This window comes from Hippoglossus stenolepis, chromosome 12 (genome assembly GCF_022539355.2).
Source record: "Hippoglossus stenolepis isolate QCI-W04-F060 chromosome 12, HSTE1.2, whole genome shotgun sequence".
NCBI lineage: Eukaryota > Metazoa > Chordata > Actinopteri > Pleuronectiformes > Pleuronectidae > Hippoglossus > Hippoglossus stenolepis.
The window spans coordinates 11031423-11050522 of NC_061494.1; the positions used below are offsets into that span (position 1 = coordinate 11031423).

Below are 19100 nucleotides of genomic sequence, written 5' to 3' on the forward strand. Positions count from 1 at the left end.
CCTCCCCCGGTGCTTATAGAATTTTATTTTCGATTCCTATTTTTATCTTTTTTTATATTTATACTTGCACAAACACACCACAGCAAATTCCTTGTATGTGTAAACCTGCTTGGCAATAAAACCCAATTCTGATCTCATCTTATCTCATCTTAAAAATCACACTGGTGTTGCACTTCCAAGCGTCTCAGTCCACATATCACTTTTTTTCTCCAAAAAGTAAAACAAAATGCAGGTTTTAAATTCAATTATTTATGTTAAAGTGTTGATTTTAATTATTTTAGACACTGTATGTATGATGGTCTGTGGTTGCACATCCATGGTGATGAGAATCTAGTAGTTAACGGTAACCGGCCGCCATCTTGTGGTTAAAGTCACAGCTACAAGAAGCGAGAACATCATGCATGTGAGAGGAGCGAGGTCCCACTCTGACAGTATTTCCAAGTGCCACTGCAGGAAAACGCATTATAGCCCACCAAAAAGCCCCCACGTGTTGCTCGCGTCAGATAATTGTACTGTTAATAGTTTTTAAAAGTAATAGATACTTTTATGACGCGCGATGTGAGAAAAAGCATTGTTCTAGAATCAGCACATATCTAAAACACGTTTTATTTTTGCATTGGAGCGAGACGTCTCTCTGTCATAGACGATCTAATGTAGCGGAAGCTGATGCCGGTGTCCTAGCAACCTGAAGCACCTGAAACTTCGGCGTAGAGAAAAGCTCCTCATGTCAGCAGCTAACCCGACACACTGCAGCTCTGACTTAAATTCAACTGCTTTAAAACTAAAGGAACTGATGCACAGACTGGAGTTAAGCCTCGTTTAACATGGAAGAGTAAGCGTCTAATTTGCTGGCGGCTTCACGCGACACTGCCTCCAAACAGTGGGGCATCAGAGGCAACTGCCATTAAACAGTTTGGATCAAAGACTGTACATATCAGTGGCAGTTCCACGATTTGAGCGTACCCTTACTGGTGGTATGGTTGTACAGAAGCTAATGATGCTGATCGAAAACCTCAGTTTGACTTGGGATGGCCTCAGGTCCCACCGGCAGCTCGCATGTTGTCACTGTTACTGTGGGATACCAGTGCGCAAAAAGGACATATTGGTTTACACTCATACAGACACTGAGCTCAAGGTTTGTCAATATTAACAGTTTGCATAAGTGGTTTTTAGTAAGGATGCTACTGATTAGCTAGCTCCACTACAGGTTGATCAAGAGTCAAACCACAAGTCACTTCTGTAAATGTAAAGGCTTATTATTCTATATGTGCTGGTTAGAGTATTCATTTCAAATGCTATATAGAGCTCAACTCAACATTTTAAATAGTTACACAAGTGGCCACAATCTTAAAATATATTTGTCATACTATACTTTATATCTTATTTGTATTGTTTTTTTCAAGGTTGGGAAAGTAAATATGTTAGTGTTGTATGTGTTTAATTGTAACCAGAGTTCTGTGTTGCCTCCAGCTTTGTTTGGTAGGATTTGTTGATACAAGGAGCCACAGACACGTAGGCACAGACGGCATGAATTTGTTCTCATGTATCGTTTTAGTGGAGTCTGGTTGTTTATCCGCAGCCCCTGCTGCTTACTGGGCACCATGGTGAGATAGGCGCCATGGCTTTTGGAAAAGGGAGCAGACCTGTTCTCCTCTGCTCTGCCTCTGCTGATTATATCATCGTCTGGGATGTGGAGCACTGCCAGAAGAGAGTGAAGGAGGGTAAGGGAATAGTTTGTCTGTTGTTTTCAACATTTGTTTAATTGGATGTTGTTTATATTATTCATATTAAACCATACAGGATGGGCCAAAAATCCTGTATTTGCCAAAATGCCAAATCCTCATCATCCTAATCCTCGTTATGATGCCAGACTACTCTAATTCCCTTTTTAGTTGTGGAGCTATGATTACTTTCCTGAGTGAAAATATTAACAAGCCTGCCATCTAGTGAAATATTACCAGATAGGTTCCTCATGTCTATTATGGCCAAGAGGTTATTTTGCTTGTAAACATTGATTAGAATGGATTTGTTTGCAGGTAAAGTTGCAGCTGGAGTAGTAATCGGGACTTTACTGGGTGAAGTCGTCCATCTTTCCTTCTGTTTCTCTGATGAACGAGTGGCCGCATGTTCAGGGGCCACTGTGTATATCCTGAGCTCAAAGGTACGAGATGATGCACATTTCCACAGTTTCCCTTAGTGAACACTAACACTTGCTGGATACATTTGAGCACTTGGCTCAGCTCAGTATTGTGTTTAATTTATATTACTCATATGGATTACATATATGTTACTTAAGTTCTGTACTTTTTTGTACTTTACTGGGATTTTGTGATGTGTTATAATCCCTCAATTGTCATGACTTCATCTTGTTCTTCCTCACCAGAGAAATGAAGTTATTTCTACCTTCACTGGCCACCTGGGACCTTTAACATCTGCAGAGTTTTGTCCCTGGAATAAAGACATTCTCATCACCACATCAGAAGACCGCACTTTTAAAGTACTCACATATGATTCTTACACGATAGAGTAAAACGTTATCACACCTGTTTTAGTAATGATGATGTCAATTTGTTTATACAACATATACTACATATTGCACACTGTAATTGAATTGTAATAATCATGAAGTACTTTTTCTTGTAGGTGTGGGATTTAAGAACTGAAGCTGTTTGCTACCAGTCTTTTGTGCTTTCAGGTAAGATATGACTTTTTTTGACATGAGCATTGTACAATACGGCCTTAAACCCCTTATTACAGTAGAATCACAAGTAGTTGAGGAATTTAAAATTGGGATTTGCTATTGTACAGTGTAATTTAGCGTAGAGTATCCAAATGGAGCTGACATCTTTAAGCATTTTAAAACTTGTAAGATAGGCATACATTTTTTATATGGCAGGTTTTTTGTAATGACAACTGCCAATCCTTGCAGAATGATTGAAAATGTCATATCCTCCGTCAACTTAACTAAAAAAATCTGTCTACTCTACAGCCTCTCCTCTGCTCAGTGCATGCTTCGTAGAGGAGACCAGGCAGCTTATCACTGGTTCAACTGATGGACAGGTTAGTGACTGACACACACACACACACACACACACACACACACACACACACACACACACACACACACACACACACACACACACACACACACACACACACACACACACACCATAACAGCTCAAAAATCACCACCAGAGACAGAAACACAAAAAGGTACAGTATACAATACGACAAACTTGTATCTGTTGGATTTAGGTTTGGAGCTTTTCCCTCAATGACGACCACAAGTGTCACCTGGTGACCAAAATGGATCTTCAGAAGATGGAAAAAAGACATCACACGCACCAAGAGACTGTGAGACATCAAGCAGGTGAAAGTCAGAGGGCGTAGTAGTAGAAATTCATAAAGCATACTTTATGCTTCTTTCTAGCTACCTGTACAATTTTACTTATTTTTGATGCTACTTTTTATACATTTTCTTCCAGGGGGTGCAGAGCAATCAGACGAAGATAACGTGGAAACTGCAAAACCAGTCATCCAAATGGCTTCATGTGGTTCATTTACTGACACTGGTAATGAGCAGCAAAAGTAAGTAAACACTTTACATTTATTGACAACTCAACAGTGACAGATGTGTTATTTAAAACATTTTCTCGATCCAAGAACCTGCTTTTTGTGGCTTCCTGATTTACTTTTGAGGGAGATTTTCTGCTTGTATGATTTCAGTACTTGGCTAGTGACATACCAGATAAGCCATATTCTTATTATTATGGCTAAGAACTTACTTCATTCAATAATCACAGGAAATCATAAGTTCCAAAATATAGTTCATACAGTCAGCATAGGGCCCAGTCTCAGTCTCAAGGGCACAACATTCATCAATAGACCTTTTTTCTGGACCTAATCATGAGGAAGAACTGTTTTACTTCATTTCTGCTCAGGAATGTTTAAGTGGAAGACATGGAACTGTCAGTGCTGTGGCCATGGTCTTGGCCCCCGTTCAGTTCTTATTTCCATAAGATAAAAACTGTATTGTGATTCAGGAAAATATTAGAAAAGCAAATTAAACAGTCGCCTCGACAGAAAACAACAAACAGCAGCACATTTCCTTCCATTAAAGCTCTAGAGATCTCATACTGTCACAAAAGTTCGGAAACAATTCTTGAACTAAAAAGCCACATAGTTATTGGCTAATTGCTGCACGTGTCCACACAGTCACAGAAAACCTTCACTCATCACAGGGAACTTTGCAGCCTCGTAGCATAAACAGTTTCAGGCTGTTAAAACACTTGATGTTATAACAGGAAGCAGGCACTTAAAAAAGTGACAGACGTAACTGTGTGTATTTTGTGAACCATCGGAATGAGACACACTTTCCTTCCTTATTTCTCTCCGCAAAGCACATGACGCCAGAGCATTATCTGTCATCATCATTATCATCATATTTACTCTCGACCAAAACGACTTTAGAATGAAATTCATCAACCGCATTATGTCAAGAACCACTGCTCAGGTGCATTATGGGAAACCTTACATACCTCCACGAGTTATCAGCTTCACACCCCACGGAATCAGCCTGTTTTCACTGTTTGCATGACATTTGCATGTACTCATTTGGCAGATGGTTTTATTCAAAGCAATCTACTACTGGGAGACAATGTTTGTCTCCCATCCACACACAATGTTAAAGAGTATCAGTGTGATAGTTTGGATATAATTCAATAATTAAAATGGTTCTGATGCTCAGTTCATCCTTATTTGTAAAGCAACAATTTCTTTGAAATTTTGGTGCATTGTCTTTGTCATCCAAACTTTTATCACACTTTCACTAACAGGTCCATATTAAAACCTCCATGTGTAAGAATTGCCCCCCCCCCATCGGCATTCAAAAAAGATGCCTCTGCACACAGAAACATCACTGCAATGCAATGCAGTGAACACATAAAACTTGCCCACATAATGGCCATAGTTGTCACCATTTTTTAAAAGAAGCACAAGCTCAGCATGAAAGTCATGATTTACTAGAATGTAAAACTTGGCCATTCGGAAATATTCATCATATTCCCCACAACAGCGTAACCCCAGCATGTAGCTCGGTGCAGGAGGTGGATGAAAACCATCCATCAGACTCAAATTCCTCTCCTTTCTTCTCTGTGTGGTTACAGTTTCCATCTTGCAGGGTGTGCATAGTTTAGTCTACATGAAGTCAATGGAAACTTAAATAAAAACCCTTTAGTCCTATGGTGCGCATACCTTACCACTTTCATTTCCAGCTTCATTGTGTTTCCCCAGTATGCTGTGAAAAAATGCTTTTAGGGGAAATCCATAAACAAAGTTCTTACCTTATGTTTCAGTGTGGGGCCCTGCAGGGACAACAGCTGTTTGTGCATTGGAAGCTCTGATGGCCTCTATGTGGTAGACCTGGCTACTTCAGAACTCCTAACAGTGCTGTATTTCAAAGGTAGACAGGTAGTACTGTGACATGTATCTTTAAATCAAGTATTTCTGCTAATTTAGCGCACCATCACTTTTACAGAAATCATGTCAACATTTCAAAAGAAAAACTTTTACGAGATTCTTGTTTCGGAGGCATAACTTCCACTCTCTAATTTTGGTACCGAAATATTTCAAAGTTGTTTATGTTACCTTTTTGTACGGTTCTTGTAGTCGTTCAGGTAAATAAGGTGATAACTTTTATAAGCTTTACCGTGATATGATCGAAATAGTTATGTCTTGCAATGATATGTACATAATGACAGCTCACATTAAATGTCCTAATGATATTTGATGTCAGTTTTTTGCACAATGTGCTAAACTTGATATGAATGCAGTATTGTATTTGAATGCAGCCAAACTGATGTTCATTCTTCTAGATTACCCCAACCTGAGCATCGAGCTGGCGAGGTCGTGGTCAATCTCCCCAGGACGGAATAACTCTGTGAGTCATTCTAATTATATCTTAATAAACCAGATGAAGACATTTATACTAACCTCTATCATTACACTGGTCCATGTCTTGTGTTGTAATTCCCAGTAAATCCCTTCAATTTATGATGATACATGTAAATGTAACATAGAAATGACTACTGAATTTATAAAAAGAAAAGATTTATCCCAACAGACTGAATAACTTAAAACAGTCCCGATTTAGTAACTGGATGTATGTGGAATTTTTAGTTTTATTACTCATTCATTATTTTGCCCTCCTTAAGGTGCTCCTGTGCTTAAACTTTGGCATTTTCCCAACACTTCAATTTAGCTTTTAATGTTTTCACAACCCAAATAAAGACATCTTTACAAGTTTCGACTGTGGTTTGCTTCCTGAAGGAAATTGATGTATTTCTGTTCCTACACAGAAGCGATTACATGTTTTAGTGCATTGTAAAACCCTGACTTAGTGTTATCCTTATTCTTCCTTATTGGTCGTAAACAGTATTTTACAGTGTTTTTCTTTTGAAAAAGAATTTATACAATTGTTTTTCTATATTAATCCATTGTGGAATTACTTGTCCCACAGATGGTGTTCTTAGTGACCTCTCTGTTTACTCCAAGTGTGGCGCTGTTGGAGTTGAATCTTTGTGACCTGGAGATGATCGGGGCTCGCGGTGAAGGCTTGTCAGTGTTCCCGAGGTAAACCTGGAATTTAAAGGCAACTATCTGTGGATGCTACAGTATGGTGACCCCGAAAGTAAAGACTGTCAATTACAATTTGGGTTTGCTTTCTTCAATATAAAGACTAAAATACCAAATTAGCTCCACTGGTAAAGAATTCAGTATCTTGCTCAAGAATCCTTTGGCCTAACCTTGTATACAAATGGGCTTCTAAAAATAGTCATATGCTGTAGCTCAGCTATTTGTACTGCAAATAGTAATCTGTTATTCTTATATTTGTTTACTCTGTGGCAATATTACAGTCCACAAAAGACACACATAAGAGAAAACAACTGCTTCTCTGTAGCTCACATAATCATTTGTTTCCAGCCTGGAACTGCTCTGCTCGCTGAACAATTTGACATATAAACATTTTTTTTTACATGTGTAATCTTTTAAATCCACGTGAGATTTAATAAAGCTGTCCGTGCCGGATGCACTCCTTAATCTAGAAAATCATACTTATTGCTCTCACAATAACAACATTATATAAATGCCAACATTTCTGCTCTGGGGGAAGGAATGAATTTCGTCAATCAATTCAATCTCCGTAAATTATTATTTAGCAAAAATCCAGCAGCACCAATAAACGTTTTGTGTGTTTCTGCTTTAACATATTTGTCATTCAGGAGCTGAAGCTTGTTAACATTTTGCAGTTGGAGAATTGATTTACCTCACTCTCAGACATTGGTCACCTGAATTCACCAGCAGCAGTAGGATAAACGAGAGTGGCCTGTTTTTCACTTGGCCTCTTGCCTGTGTCTCCCTCTGACTCGGACGTTTCCATATTAACTCGGCCTATTACAGCCATTCCCGCCATCTGGTTTTTCATGAGTCAACAATATCACGGTACTGAGAATTAGACGGACTAATAATCCATAACGGTGGAAAAAATGCTTCGCTCCTTCATTTCCAGTAACTCTTTCCCCCCTGTTTCACCCCTCCCTTGTTTTCAGCTCTCCGCCGCTGCCTGAGTCTCCTCTGAACGCTCAGTTTAAGAAGAAGGAACCCAGTCTTCCTAAAAAGAAAGGTCAGCAACCCTCTTGTCCTCGCAGCACACACTTACCTCTCGCTTACACTAATGCACGTACAATAAAAAGGGGAGCTGCTGACAGTGGGTTTAAAACTATGACCCATTTTGGAGTCCACTCCATGACTGGCCCATTGTCTGTTTTTCTCTGCCGCAGATAATTTCCTTTTTAATTAGCATTCATTGTAGGTTTATAGGAAGTCTCTTTGCCTATTACAAGAGCTTCTGAGAACCTCCTCATTATCTGTAAATACAGAGCATTGTATTGCAGTGTGTCGACATTCATACTTTGATTGCTTCTAGTTTTTATTTGCCACGTAGGCAGGTACTCGGAATTATAATAGAACAACCTTTTTTAGACTGGTAAAATCCCCAATTAGTTCAGTTTGTTGCAAGGTTGCTCCTTGCAGTAGTGGATTCCTGCGTAAAGTGAGACTATTTGCGGCTCCTCGGTGTATCATTAGGATCTGGCAGCTTTGAAACTATTCTGCTGGAGACGTATTCTATACCGAGGTTAACATGTTGCTCTCACAGAGTTCGTTCTGAGAAAGCCAGCGTTAAAGCTGGATTCCCCACAGCTGGAGGGAAGGGGGCCTGCCAGAGCCTCAATATGTAGGAGATCTTCACAGGAGTCTAGGAGTGCTGCGTGACTGAAATGTCGGACCAAGTACCACAAACATCTACAGACCACTGGTACTCGCCATGCTGCCCTCACACATGCCCTCGTGTAGTCTTAAGGATATCTGCAGAATTATATACAAATTACACCATAAACCTCTGTGACTCCTGGAAAGGAAAATGTTCTTCCATTGTTAGTCCGACACAGGTCTGAAGGAGCTTTGTGAAAAGAGTTGTGAGTGCAGATAAGATATGTGTTGTCGTGTCACAACATATATTATGAAAAGTGAAGCAGGACTGCTGGCTTATCAAAATGATGATAATCAGGTGCTGTTACTTTTTGAAGGATGTCCCCAGACTGACGTGCGATGCCTGAATCTTGTTGCATAGCTGGATGAAGTTGTTGGACGGGCTGTCAGGGGACCACTAAAGCAGCAATTAGTCTTGGATGCTTGGTTGCATCTTCATCTTTTTCAGAGCTCCTTTGCTAGTTTTGGGGAGAGTGAGATGAGACGGGGAAGTGTTGACGTTTAGATTTTTCCATGTCAGTGTAAGGCGGTAATATATGTGTTCTGAGTTTGTCAGGCCACAGAGAAATTTGTTAATAACCACCCAACCAAAACAGCACCCACAATCTGCCATTACACACAAGCATACAATTATGAGAACAGATAATTAACACTCATTGGGGGGCCAGTCAGATTGGCCTCATTCACCAGTATAAAATAATTCAATCCCAGTTGTCTCCCTGCAGAGGCAACTGTTAGTGTTGATCGTCAGCTCTTAATCAGTGTGTCCTTTCACAAAGCCACCCGACCTCTTCTTCATCACATAATCTTTACAACATTTGAATAATTATGTGTGTTCTACAAATTCTGGCATCCAGGCTAAATGTGTTTGGGGGACAAAGTGTAGAGAGCCAGCAAACTCTAGGCTGTAACCTGCAATTAACCCATAGAACCACTGTTGTTAATACACTCTGCTCTAGGGATCATGCTAAGTATGACTCCAGTGCATTATTAGACGTGATTAAATCCTGAACACTAAAATGATGGCAAGCAAATTTCTTAGCTTCCTTTATACAGATTTTAAATGAAAAGGTAATGTGTTTCATGCTTTTAACTGTTGTTCTATTAGTCACTGCTTTATAGCAACTACAGTACCTTTTTGTTAAGTTCAACTAGTCAACTCTCCAGCTTGCCAGTATATTCTACACGTGCTCTTTGATTTCTGCTGTCTGTCCTCAGTAACCATACCTTTTTACTTCTTGCTCCTCCTCTTACTGTGTGCCCCACTTTACACAGGTCAGTAAGTCAATAACTCCCACCAGACACTCTGGTTACTCTCAGAATAATACCTTAGTGTTATATATACTTGCTATGGTTTGTACATTTTTAAAAGCTTGAATTATTTGGTCTTTTTCTTGGACCACATTCCGTCAGCTGACTCAGAGGGAGGTCTCAGTTTCGCCGTCTCCCCGTCTCTAGGACAAGTTAGTGGTTTATTTCAGCATAAACTCCTGAGCCTTTTCCCTTCTAACACAGGCAGCCCAAGCTATAAAAAACGAATCACTGTCACCTCTTAAAATTACATAATCTAAAGTAGTGATAGATTTTTTTACGAGTTGTCAGTACAAACAGCCAAATAACCACTCATGGTTTTTAGACACAGACCTTAACACAGCATGAAGGCTCATCGACTGCAGACAAAACCGTGTTGTCACCACAACTATTCGCTGTTGCATCAGACGCTTCACATCCTATCCTGTGTGAAGCTGAATTAAAGAATTTCTATATTATGAGACCTTATTTTGCCATAATGGCTATGGCAGCCTATGCTAAGTCTCACATAATGAGTGCTGTTAAAAGGAGCGCTCAGCAAACTGCCGTGATCTTATGCAGATGTGACCCGACGTGGAGATTTGTTGGAAACTCTCACTTTGTTTCAAAATAGCATCTCAAGTAAAGTCAGCACAAATGATGAGGTTTTTACTGCCCCATAAAACTAAATGACCATTATATATCAAGAGGGGGTCAATAGGGTTGTTAAGTAACGTCAAGTGATTGCATCGCCAGGTAATTTGTATTCCTGGCCTCAAATGCTTAGTTTCGTACATATAATCTGTTCTGGATCAAAAGCTACTTCCAGCACCTATTACCTCGCACACGAAACAATGGACGAGGGTGCAACATGTGAGCAACCCGGTGACACGAGAGGTCTCGATCTCTTTGGATTTAAAACTGTAGTCTGTGCTGATTGATATAATACAAAGTACCACTTTGACCCGAGTTAAGGTTCACAAAACCTTCTACATTTGCTCTGGAAACACCTGGTACCATGAAGGATTCTTTCATGAAATAGCAAATTAAGTTGAACTGAAGAAGACGAGCAGAATATTTCTGATATCAAAGCAACAACTCATAAATAGTATTAACAGTGCTGAGCTTCACAGACAAAATGTGCCTGTGAAGCTCAAAATCCAAGAAAACTGGGAACAGACTGATTGTTCTGAGATTTTACAAAAAAACATGATTCAAGCCAAAACCAGAGAATATTGGTGCCGCTCATCAAAGTTTAAAAAGTCTCTCAAATAAGAGTAGTTTGACCAGATCCAGATGTGTTTTCTTTTTTACTTTACTAATGGGTTCGCTTGTATTGGATTTCATTCTTGTGTTTGGACCATGCTGACAATGAGTTTATGTATTTAATACTGAAACACATGATTCACACCCAGGTGAACCTGTTCAGCTATTAACATTAAAACTGAAAACATGTGGTTTGTGTGTTGCTGACTTTTACCGCAAAATGCTGCTGTTTATGTGTTGATGTAAAGATATTAACCATAGGTTCACTTAACGAATAGTAACTTCAAATGCCACCTGTCATTCTGACATTCACACAGTTAACTTGTCCATGTTTAGTTGTAGTTTATAGTTTTGTTTGTCATTTATTTATTGGTGTAATTGATTAATCACATTTTCACAGGTCAATCTCTGCCATACATGATAAACTAGTGTTGACTTGGAGTAAAGCCTGAGAACCAAAGCAGTATATTTTTCTCTGATGCAATTGAAGTCTTAAATTGCCACTCGTGTTTGACAGGAGAGCAGCCTTTGGAAAGCCTCACACGTTTTAATGGCTGTGGAAAGAGTGAGCTCATTGTAATATAGTAAAGGCACTGACAGTGAACAGGGAGCAGAACGAAGCATCCCACAGTTTGGGGCTGATGCACCTAATCCCCACAGCACAGACTGGTCACTCAATAGTATTGGATTTTCTTTTCCTATTGTATAATTTATGAAATGCCCACTATTGTATAATGACTAGTTCCATCCTAATTATGGAAAATGATGCACAGTGACTGATATTGTATAACTATAGTTCTGTCTCCTATGTTTTATCTTTCTTTGTCATTTATACTGGTGTACTTTGTCTGTCTGTCTGTCTTATTGACCATCATATAATTTTCACAAAGGAGGAACAAAGGAGCAGCCTCTGGTTTTCCACACAAAAGTGAAGTCGTCTGGATACACCACTACCCCACGGTCAGTTATTAACTTGTTTCTTCAAAGAAAATCGAATTACCGTTAATTGATTTGACTCAAATTGAATGAGGGTTCAAAGTAATTTGTAAAAGGATGAATTGAACTTTGTTTTCCTTTTTCATTTATTAAGGTAGTACTTGTTGATTGTGTTGACTTGATAACCATCAACTACGTAACTGCTGTCACCCATAAGGCCTTTCAGCTGATTCAGCCACACTGAGCAAGAGCTTTTGAGACACAATCTTTGCAGTCAGATTCCTCAACTACACACACACACCTACACACCTACACACACACACACACACACACACACACACACACACACACACACACACACACACACACACACACACACACACACACACACACACACACACAGCAAACCCTCCACACCTGTCTAGTATTCACCCCATAAGCTGACCAGTTGGCTTGTTCCTTAATGCAACAATCCAAATTCAAAATCAAATAAACTGATAAATGAAACATCACATGAAGATGATTCTAATTTTTTTTTGTAAATGCTTTTCAGAAGGAATATGTTCTCACCTAAAACAAATATTCAGAAGAATCCGTCCTCTAATAGGGCTACAAAAAATACGTAAGTTCTCCATCATTTAAAATACAATACTGAGATTTCTAAAATGTTATTTTGGACTTAAATACTAAATGTTTTTTGTCATTTAGAGGTTTACTTCTCAGAGATTATCCAGCAGACAAGGCAGCACCTACGATTCCACACAGTCATCTCAGCGTTACTGACAAACCAGTCAACTGCCTCCACTATTCAGGTGAGACAATGTTGATGCTGCCACACCTTCCATGTGTACTACATGATATAATGATATGTTTATATATAAGTGGGCATTTCCCTCTCTCTCAAATATTTGTAATCAAAGGCAAGTAAAGATAATTCTGACTCTCAGGGCAAAGTAGTAGTAAAAAAGAGTATAAGTAGACAATGACATTAGTTTGAGTATCTGATATTTTACAGAGCACATGAAGATTGTTCAAAACCCTAATACAGATGACCTGATGGATAATCTTTGTAAAGTCTGAACTACTTCCAGGATACTACAACTTGGAAGCATTTTAGATTTATTTTATTACCTTAAATTTACAATATTTAGTAGCAGGGATAGCTTCAAGTATTTCTTCGAAAACAGTTATATTCTGCACAGGTAAAACAGTCATTTATAAGCTATGATCCATCAAAATCACATTTTAATTTAGGATTAAAGTTCTTGTTTCATGCAAAACACTTCTCTTACCGGTTATGTTTAGAAATTGCATTTTTTATTTTTGGTGTTATGATATATAAGCTATTTATAGAAATGTCCTAATAAAACAGTTCTGTTTCTCCTAGGTGACGGAAAACAGATCCTGTGTGGTCTTGGCGACAGCTCAGTGTTACTCTACAAGTCATCCCTTACCGGCGATCCAGCTGTCTACACAGGTGCATGAAGCCAACACCAGGGTCCACACCTTACAAACCTCAGGCGTACACAGTTTATACCCGAGTCACCTCAGTGTTTCTGCCAGCTGCGAGGTTATGATTCCAGACTCCAGAAAAATCAAAATATTGAATTACTCAGCTTATCACTATCAAAACTGTAGATAGAGAGTTTTCATTTCACATGTGTAGTTTGATTATATTCCAAAGCCAGAATTGGATATCTTTGTTTTTGTGTGCCAGTAGATCCAAGGTGATGGTGGAAAATAAATATTTTTAAAAAGGGTACAATGTCTTCCAAGACCAACAAGGGTGGAACTGATCACAATTTTAGGCACTATCTAATTCATCGTTGCCCCAACAGACACTGATAAACCCCGGTAAACCCTGATATCCAATCATAACATCGAGCATCTGTTTGAAACTTGAAGGCTTGAGTGCAGCAGAAACACAGCCTCCACAAGGGGGCGGCAGAGATAGAAGGACAGAAGTTGAGGTGACCAGTGGGTCATTGTGGTCCTCTTCTCTTCAGACTGCCTGACTCTGAGCAGTACCGTAAAAGTCAATGATGAAGTCACTCACTGTTTCTCCAAGTTAAAAACCCTGTGTCTCTGCATGCAGGCCATGATAAACCAGTGAGCAGCGTCAGCTGGAGCCTCAGCAGACAGTGCTGGTTGAGTGCGTCAGAGGACCGGTCACTTCGAATCTGGGCCAATGGCAGCAAAGAACCTGCTATTATCATGGTAAAAGCATTCACTTACTCAAACTTGAACAGGTATATATTGTTTTGTTTATGGACTACATTTACTCTCTATCACCCTAAGCTTAACAATCACTATTACAGGTTTTACCTTGAGCCTTAATCCAACTTTCACTTACTTCTTATTCTAAGCCCCAAATCCAAACCATAAAAACAGTGAAATGAGGACCAGTCAGAGTGACCTCATATTGTAAAAATGTCCTCCCTCTGAAGGTCTAAATACTCATATTGGTTCAGAAGTAAAACAAAATAACTACAGACACATGCCGAATGCAATTTTCACTTTCACCTTTGTCTTCAAAGACAGCTGTGATTGCTGGAAGGTTTTTTTTTCCTCCTGTAATTGCAGTTCTGTAAATGAGGCAATTATTCCATATATGTCAGTAAAACTGCGGTTGCTACTGTATCTTCAGCGTTTGGCTTCCAAAGTAAAATATCTTTGGTTTATGTTCTGTGATTTGTATACTCTACTAAAATATTGAGGGTGAAGGAGAGGCTGCAGCCTATGATTAAACATTTAATCACATGGTGGTGTAGTGCAGGTAAGAGATATGAACTCACTGGTGCGCCTCTATAATTGAGACTCTCAATGACATTTGATAAAAAGCTTGCTCAGCTCACTTTTTCTTTTCTCTAATAGAAATATCTTCACGGAATTAAAAAACAGGAAAAGCCAAATTATTAGAGGTGATAGATGGTGTGTTTCTTGGCTAGAACATAATGACTTTGTCATTCGAAGCATCTGTGGACTCGAAGCATCCAAAAGTGTGATTATACGCAGACCCTCCTCACTTGACTGCAGTATTACATTTAATAGGACAGTCAGAAATGTGTCAACAAGTGAAAACAATGGTTTGTCCTATAAAATCTGGGGTGTCCCAGTTGCTGATGCTAACCATCACACTCAGCGAGATTGTTTGGAGCTTCGCCGGGCCTGCAGCTCTTTGACTGCTTGGTGTTCTTGTGAAACAACCTGGCAACAAGTGCAAAGTCTTTTCAGGGACAAGAGTTCTGCCGAGTCCCCCCAAACTCCAAAAAGAAAAAAAACTAAACCACATTGTAGTGCAGTGGTGTAATTTCTTATGATTGGTAGTCTTCAGATGTCAGATGGTTGGTGGAGTGGTATAACGCCAAACCTGGACAGAGTGAAGTATCTGTTGTCAAATATCTGACAGGACAACCCATCTGCTTGCTTTACCGTGACAGACTCTAATTATGCCCTGTGGGGGTGAAGAAGAACCACCATGCACTGTGTATTTTCTTTTCCTCTTCTGTGTGAACTCAACTGTGAATAGACAAAAAGTTGCCTGTTGTGAAATAGAGTCGTGAATATCTGAATGGAGCAAACGTTCAAAATCAAATTAAATAACGCTTACAAGTTAAGGTTTTAGGAGACGGCACAGACAGCAGTGTGCGCAGAATATTACTCTACAACTGAGACTGTTGCTTGTATCTATTAAAAACTATAGGGTGCTCACTAATACAACTTTGTATTGCTTATTGCGTCAAGCAATATGGAGTTAGATGGGAAACAAAGAAATCTACTTTTTTGAGGTTTTGGTTTTTTACAGCATCAGTTATATTCCCAGTTATTGAAAAAAAGTAAAAATATAAGAGCTACACACTAATAAAATATATTCTTATTAATTATCCTTCTTATTAAATTAAATTAGCTTTCAAATTGTGTCTTCTCTCTTTCAGGGAAACAACTCAATCTCCAAGCCCATACGAGGTGCTCAGTTTTACTACCTCGACAAATTCCTGCTTTTTGCATCAGGACCCTCTCTGTACCTGCACCTGTATGACGTGGACACCACGCACGACAACATCAAGAGGTAATTACAAGTGATGACTGCATATACGGAACAGTTGAGCATATAAAGTTAATAATGGTGCATAAGATAGCTTTGGATTGCAAATCGTTTTTTTACAGATGCAAGTAAATATAATATTACTCTTTCAGTTCAATCATCCACACCAGTGACAGATGTGGCTAAAGGCATTGTGTCTTTAGATTGTCCGTCCATACATCCCATTCTTCAAATTAGGCAAAATCATTCACTGTGACTCAAGAATGAACTGATAAGAATGTGGAGGTCAATGCTCGAGATCCATGTGACCTCAAACCACTGGTTTTCAGCAATAACTCAAGCAAGCGTATGTTAATTATGATGACATACACTTAATACCTTTTATTAAATTCCTTGAATTCTTCACTGCATATGTCATTTGAGTCTAGACAGAGGCGGATGTAAACTGCAGCTCGACTGGTTGGCAGAGACATACAGTAGCGAGGTGGTAATACAGATTGCTTTCTGATTTAAGACTCCTTTATTGGTTATTTGATATCAGCTTGATAAAGGTTTTTTCCTCTTCTTTAGTAATTCGTGCGAAGAGTGTTATGAATGGGAAACACTTGAAATGTCATCAGTCAGTAAAAAGAGCAGTGCCCTCCTACTTCTCTCCTTCAGTCACTCTGCTCAGACAATTATCTAGAGTGATTGGTGTGTGGAGAGATCTTTTAAAAAATTCAGATTCTTTGTTTTTATCTTTTTCTTCTAGATATCAGCAGCGGAGTTCCGTCAAATTGGCCAAGTGCTTTACAACGACATCATCCACAGACATCACAGCCTTGTCTGCAGTCAATGATTTCCTCTCTTGTATCCTTTTTGCTTGTTGTTGTTGTTGTTGTTGTTGGTGTCTGGATTGCGTTGATGCTGCGGAGTGCAGAGTGAACCTATGCCTTCTGTAGTTTTACTTGAAGCATCTGGTTGGACCACTTCCACGTCGACCACAGCAATCTGTCTGTGCTTCATAAAGTCTTTACATGTTGCCTCGGGCCTTCCACTGCTGATTTTTACCTGCAAATCATTTAGCCGTCTTTAATTTTTCAGGAATGTCTACATTCCTGCCCCTTGTTAGGGTTTACAATGTATTTATCTTCCAATAAATCCGCTGAATTGGGCTGCGTTTGGATGAGTGAGATCCTGTCGGGAATTACTTTGCTGCTCTGTGAACAGCTAAATATCTTTTTTTTCGGAAATTTGTATTATAATAATATAGGATATTTTATATTTTCTTAAAGTAGAGTCAGATGTTGTAAAAACAACATATGTAGAAAGTCAACTTCAGAAAATGGGCTGACAACTACTGACATGTAAAAGCTGCAGTATTCACTCTTGCATAATGGCAGAGAATGATAGAGACTGTCTGCAAAACAGCAAACAGATTGTTCTGTTCTATTTTATCTCTGATGACAAAATAAAACCAAACTCATGTATTTAGCTGCCTGCCCAGACTCAGCACTAGTTTCGAGCAGTGCTCCTTGAAGAATGAGGGGAAAGCCGACTCTCTTTGCAAAAGCAGGATTACATTTGTGATAACTTCTCTTAACAGCTGTCTCAGACATCGTCCTGCTGTGTGGTTCAGATCGATCCATTCAGGTGTTTGACATGAACAGGAGCGCAGTTGTCTCACAGCTGCCCGACGCCCACAGCAGAGCTGCCCACTGCATTACACAGAACAAGGTGAGGCCGTTTAACATTTGCCTTTGAAAAATAGACTCTAGTGGAAATTTAGCCTTTCTATTTGGGCAGTAACTATGTATTAATTATCTTTATTACATTTGTAGTAAGGTTATATACTTTTCTTTTTAATGTGAAGCATATGTGAAGTGATATTCAGTACAGGGTTTGTGTTTTATAAGTGGTCTCTATGCATAAATTATTCAGACATAAGCAATTATAAAGTACTAGAGTAGAGCAGACTTTTGTTTCTGAATATAAATTCTTTTAATGTATTTTAATAAATTTGGGATGTTGGAGAGATAGCTGTAAATTACAGTGTCTGGTATATTGAAGCATATTTTTCCTCTCTATGTGACTGAGACTGGTGAGAAATTTTAAAGTCAAAGGTTTTATTGAACAGTGTGCAGCCTCAGCTCTACATTTGACATCAGTTTAAACACAACCATTTCTTGAAATGCAAAATAATTTCATGCTTTACATTTGTCACAATCTCCTCCTGGCCTGTGTTGCTTAAACCATGTGCACTAATATCCTCCAAGTTTGTTTATCAACAGTAAAAAAAATACACGAATTGCTATTGAATATATTTCACCAACTTTTTTCCTCAATTGTGGTTTGACAAAAACGTCTTGATAACCTCTAACCTTTGCGAAAGGTAGACATCTCCTCACTCCACTGGCGGGACTGAGTGGCCCTGACCCACATGGTGAAGAATTTGCTTGACTGGGCAGCAATTGCACAAGTGACATAATGCCCAGCTACTCTTTGGGAGGATATAAGTGTCAGTGTTAGTTTGTGGTGCGAATGAAGAAGGTCATGGTTAAAAAATATGTCACGGTTACACAAACGTTTCCATCATTGGTATCGCTCATCTTCCTAAGTGTTTGAACGTAAATCCTTGTTGCATATAGGATTAAGGCTGCCAGAGGAGAAGGCAGGAGGAGATTCCATCCTGGATGATGGCCTTGGAAATACTGTTCCATGATGCTGTTTGGGTTTTCACGTGGCCTCACTCCCCAATGTGGGCTCAATTTGCTAACAATTTGACTGCTTGGGCCAATGTCCACATCCATTATAATGCTACGCAAGTGATGTAATGTGCATCACTCCAAATTAAATCATAAATATTAGTGATAAATTCATGCATTCAAGTTTGGGGTTCTGCATATTGCATACTTTATGCGATGAGTAGCCGACTTTCCTGATGTGTAATCGCAACAAAACCATTTATTTTGACCCAATTTCCAGATGCTTCTATAACTTATTGGAAAACAGAACAGCTTGCATTTGCATGAGACACTGGCCTGCACCCAGCGACCTTGAGGATTTGACCTCATTCACTTCTGCATGTTGACCTGCGCATACTTGGCACATGCAGATTGTCCACCTAATCCGCAGCCTGGATTAGCTGGACACACCACAGATAGTTGTATGGATTAAATGCATTAACCCATTCAACTATGATGCACAGCTGACCATACTCCTGCCCAGAGGTGCCTGTTCTTTGTCACGCCAGCTA

The 19100-nt window shown here is 39.3% G+C and overlaps 1 protein-coding gene across 1 annotated transcript in view; it reads left to right on the forward strand.

The window, feature by feature from the left end:
* The first annotated feature begins 669 nt into the window (after positions 1-669).
* wdr27 (WD repeat domain 27) overlaps positions 670-19100 on the forward strand; it is a 37708-nt gene continuing 19277 nt past the window's right edge. The window contains exons 1-20 of the mRNA XM_047342176.1: positions 670-1135; positions 1580-1721; positions 2037-2161; positions 2384-2497; positions 2644-2695; positions 2990-3060; positions 3256-3370; positions 3486-3588; positions 5355-5461; positions 5874-5938; positions 6518-6630; positions 7608-7681; positions 11775-11844; positions 12374-12442; positions 12529-12632; positions 13208-13297; positions 13916-14037; positions 15756-15889; positions 16617-16714; positions 17460-17581. Coding sequence (XP_047198132.1) covers positions 977-1135; positions 1580-1721; positions 2037-2161; positions 2384-2497; positions 2644-2695; positions 2990-3060; positions 3256-3370; positions 3486-3588; positions 5355-5461; positions 5874-5938; positions 6518-6630; positions 7608-7681; positions 11775-11844; positions 12374-12442; positions 12529-12632; positions 13208-13297; positions 13916-14037; positions 15756-15889; positions 16617-16714; positions 17460-17581 — 2049 coding nt within the window. The 5' untranslated portion in view covers positions 670-976. The remainder of the gene's footprint in view (positions 1136-1579; positions 1722-2036; positions 2162-2383; positions 2498-2643; positions 2696-2989; positions 3061-3255; positions 3371-3485; positions 3589-5354; positions 5462-5873; positions 5939-6517; positions 6631-7607; positions 7682-11774; positions 11845-12373; positions 12443-12528; positions 12633-13207; positions 13298-13915; positions 14038-15755; positions 15890-16616; positions 16715-17459; positions 17582-19100) is intronic.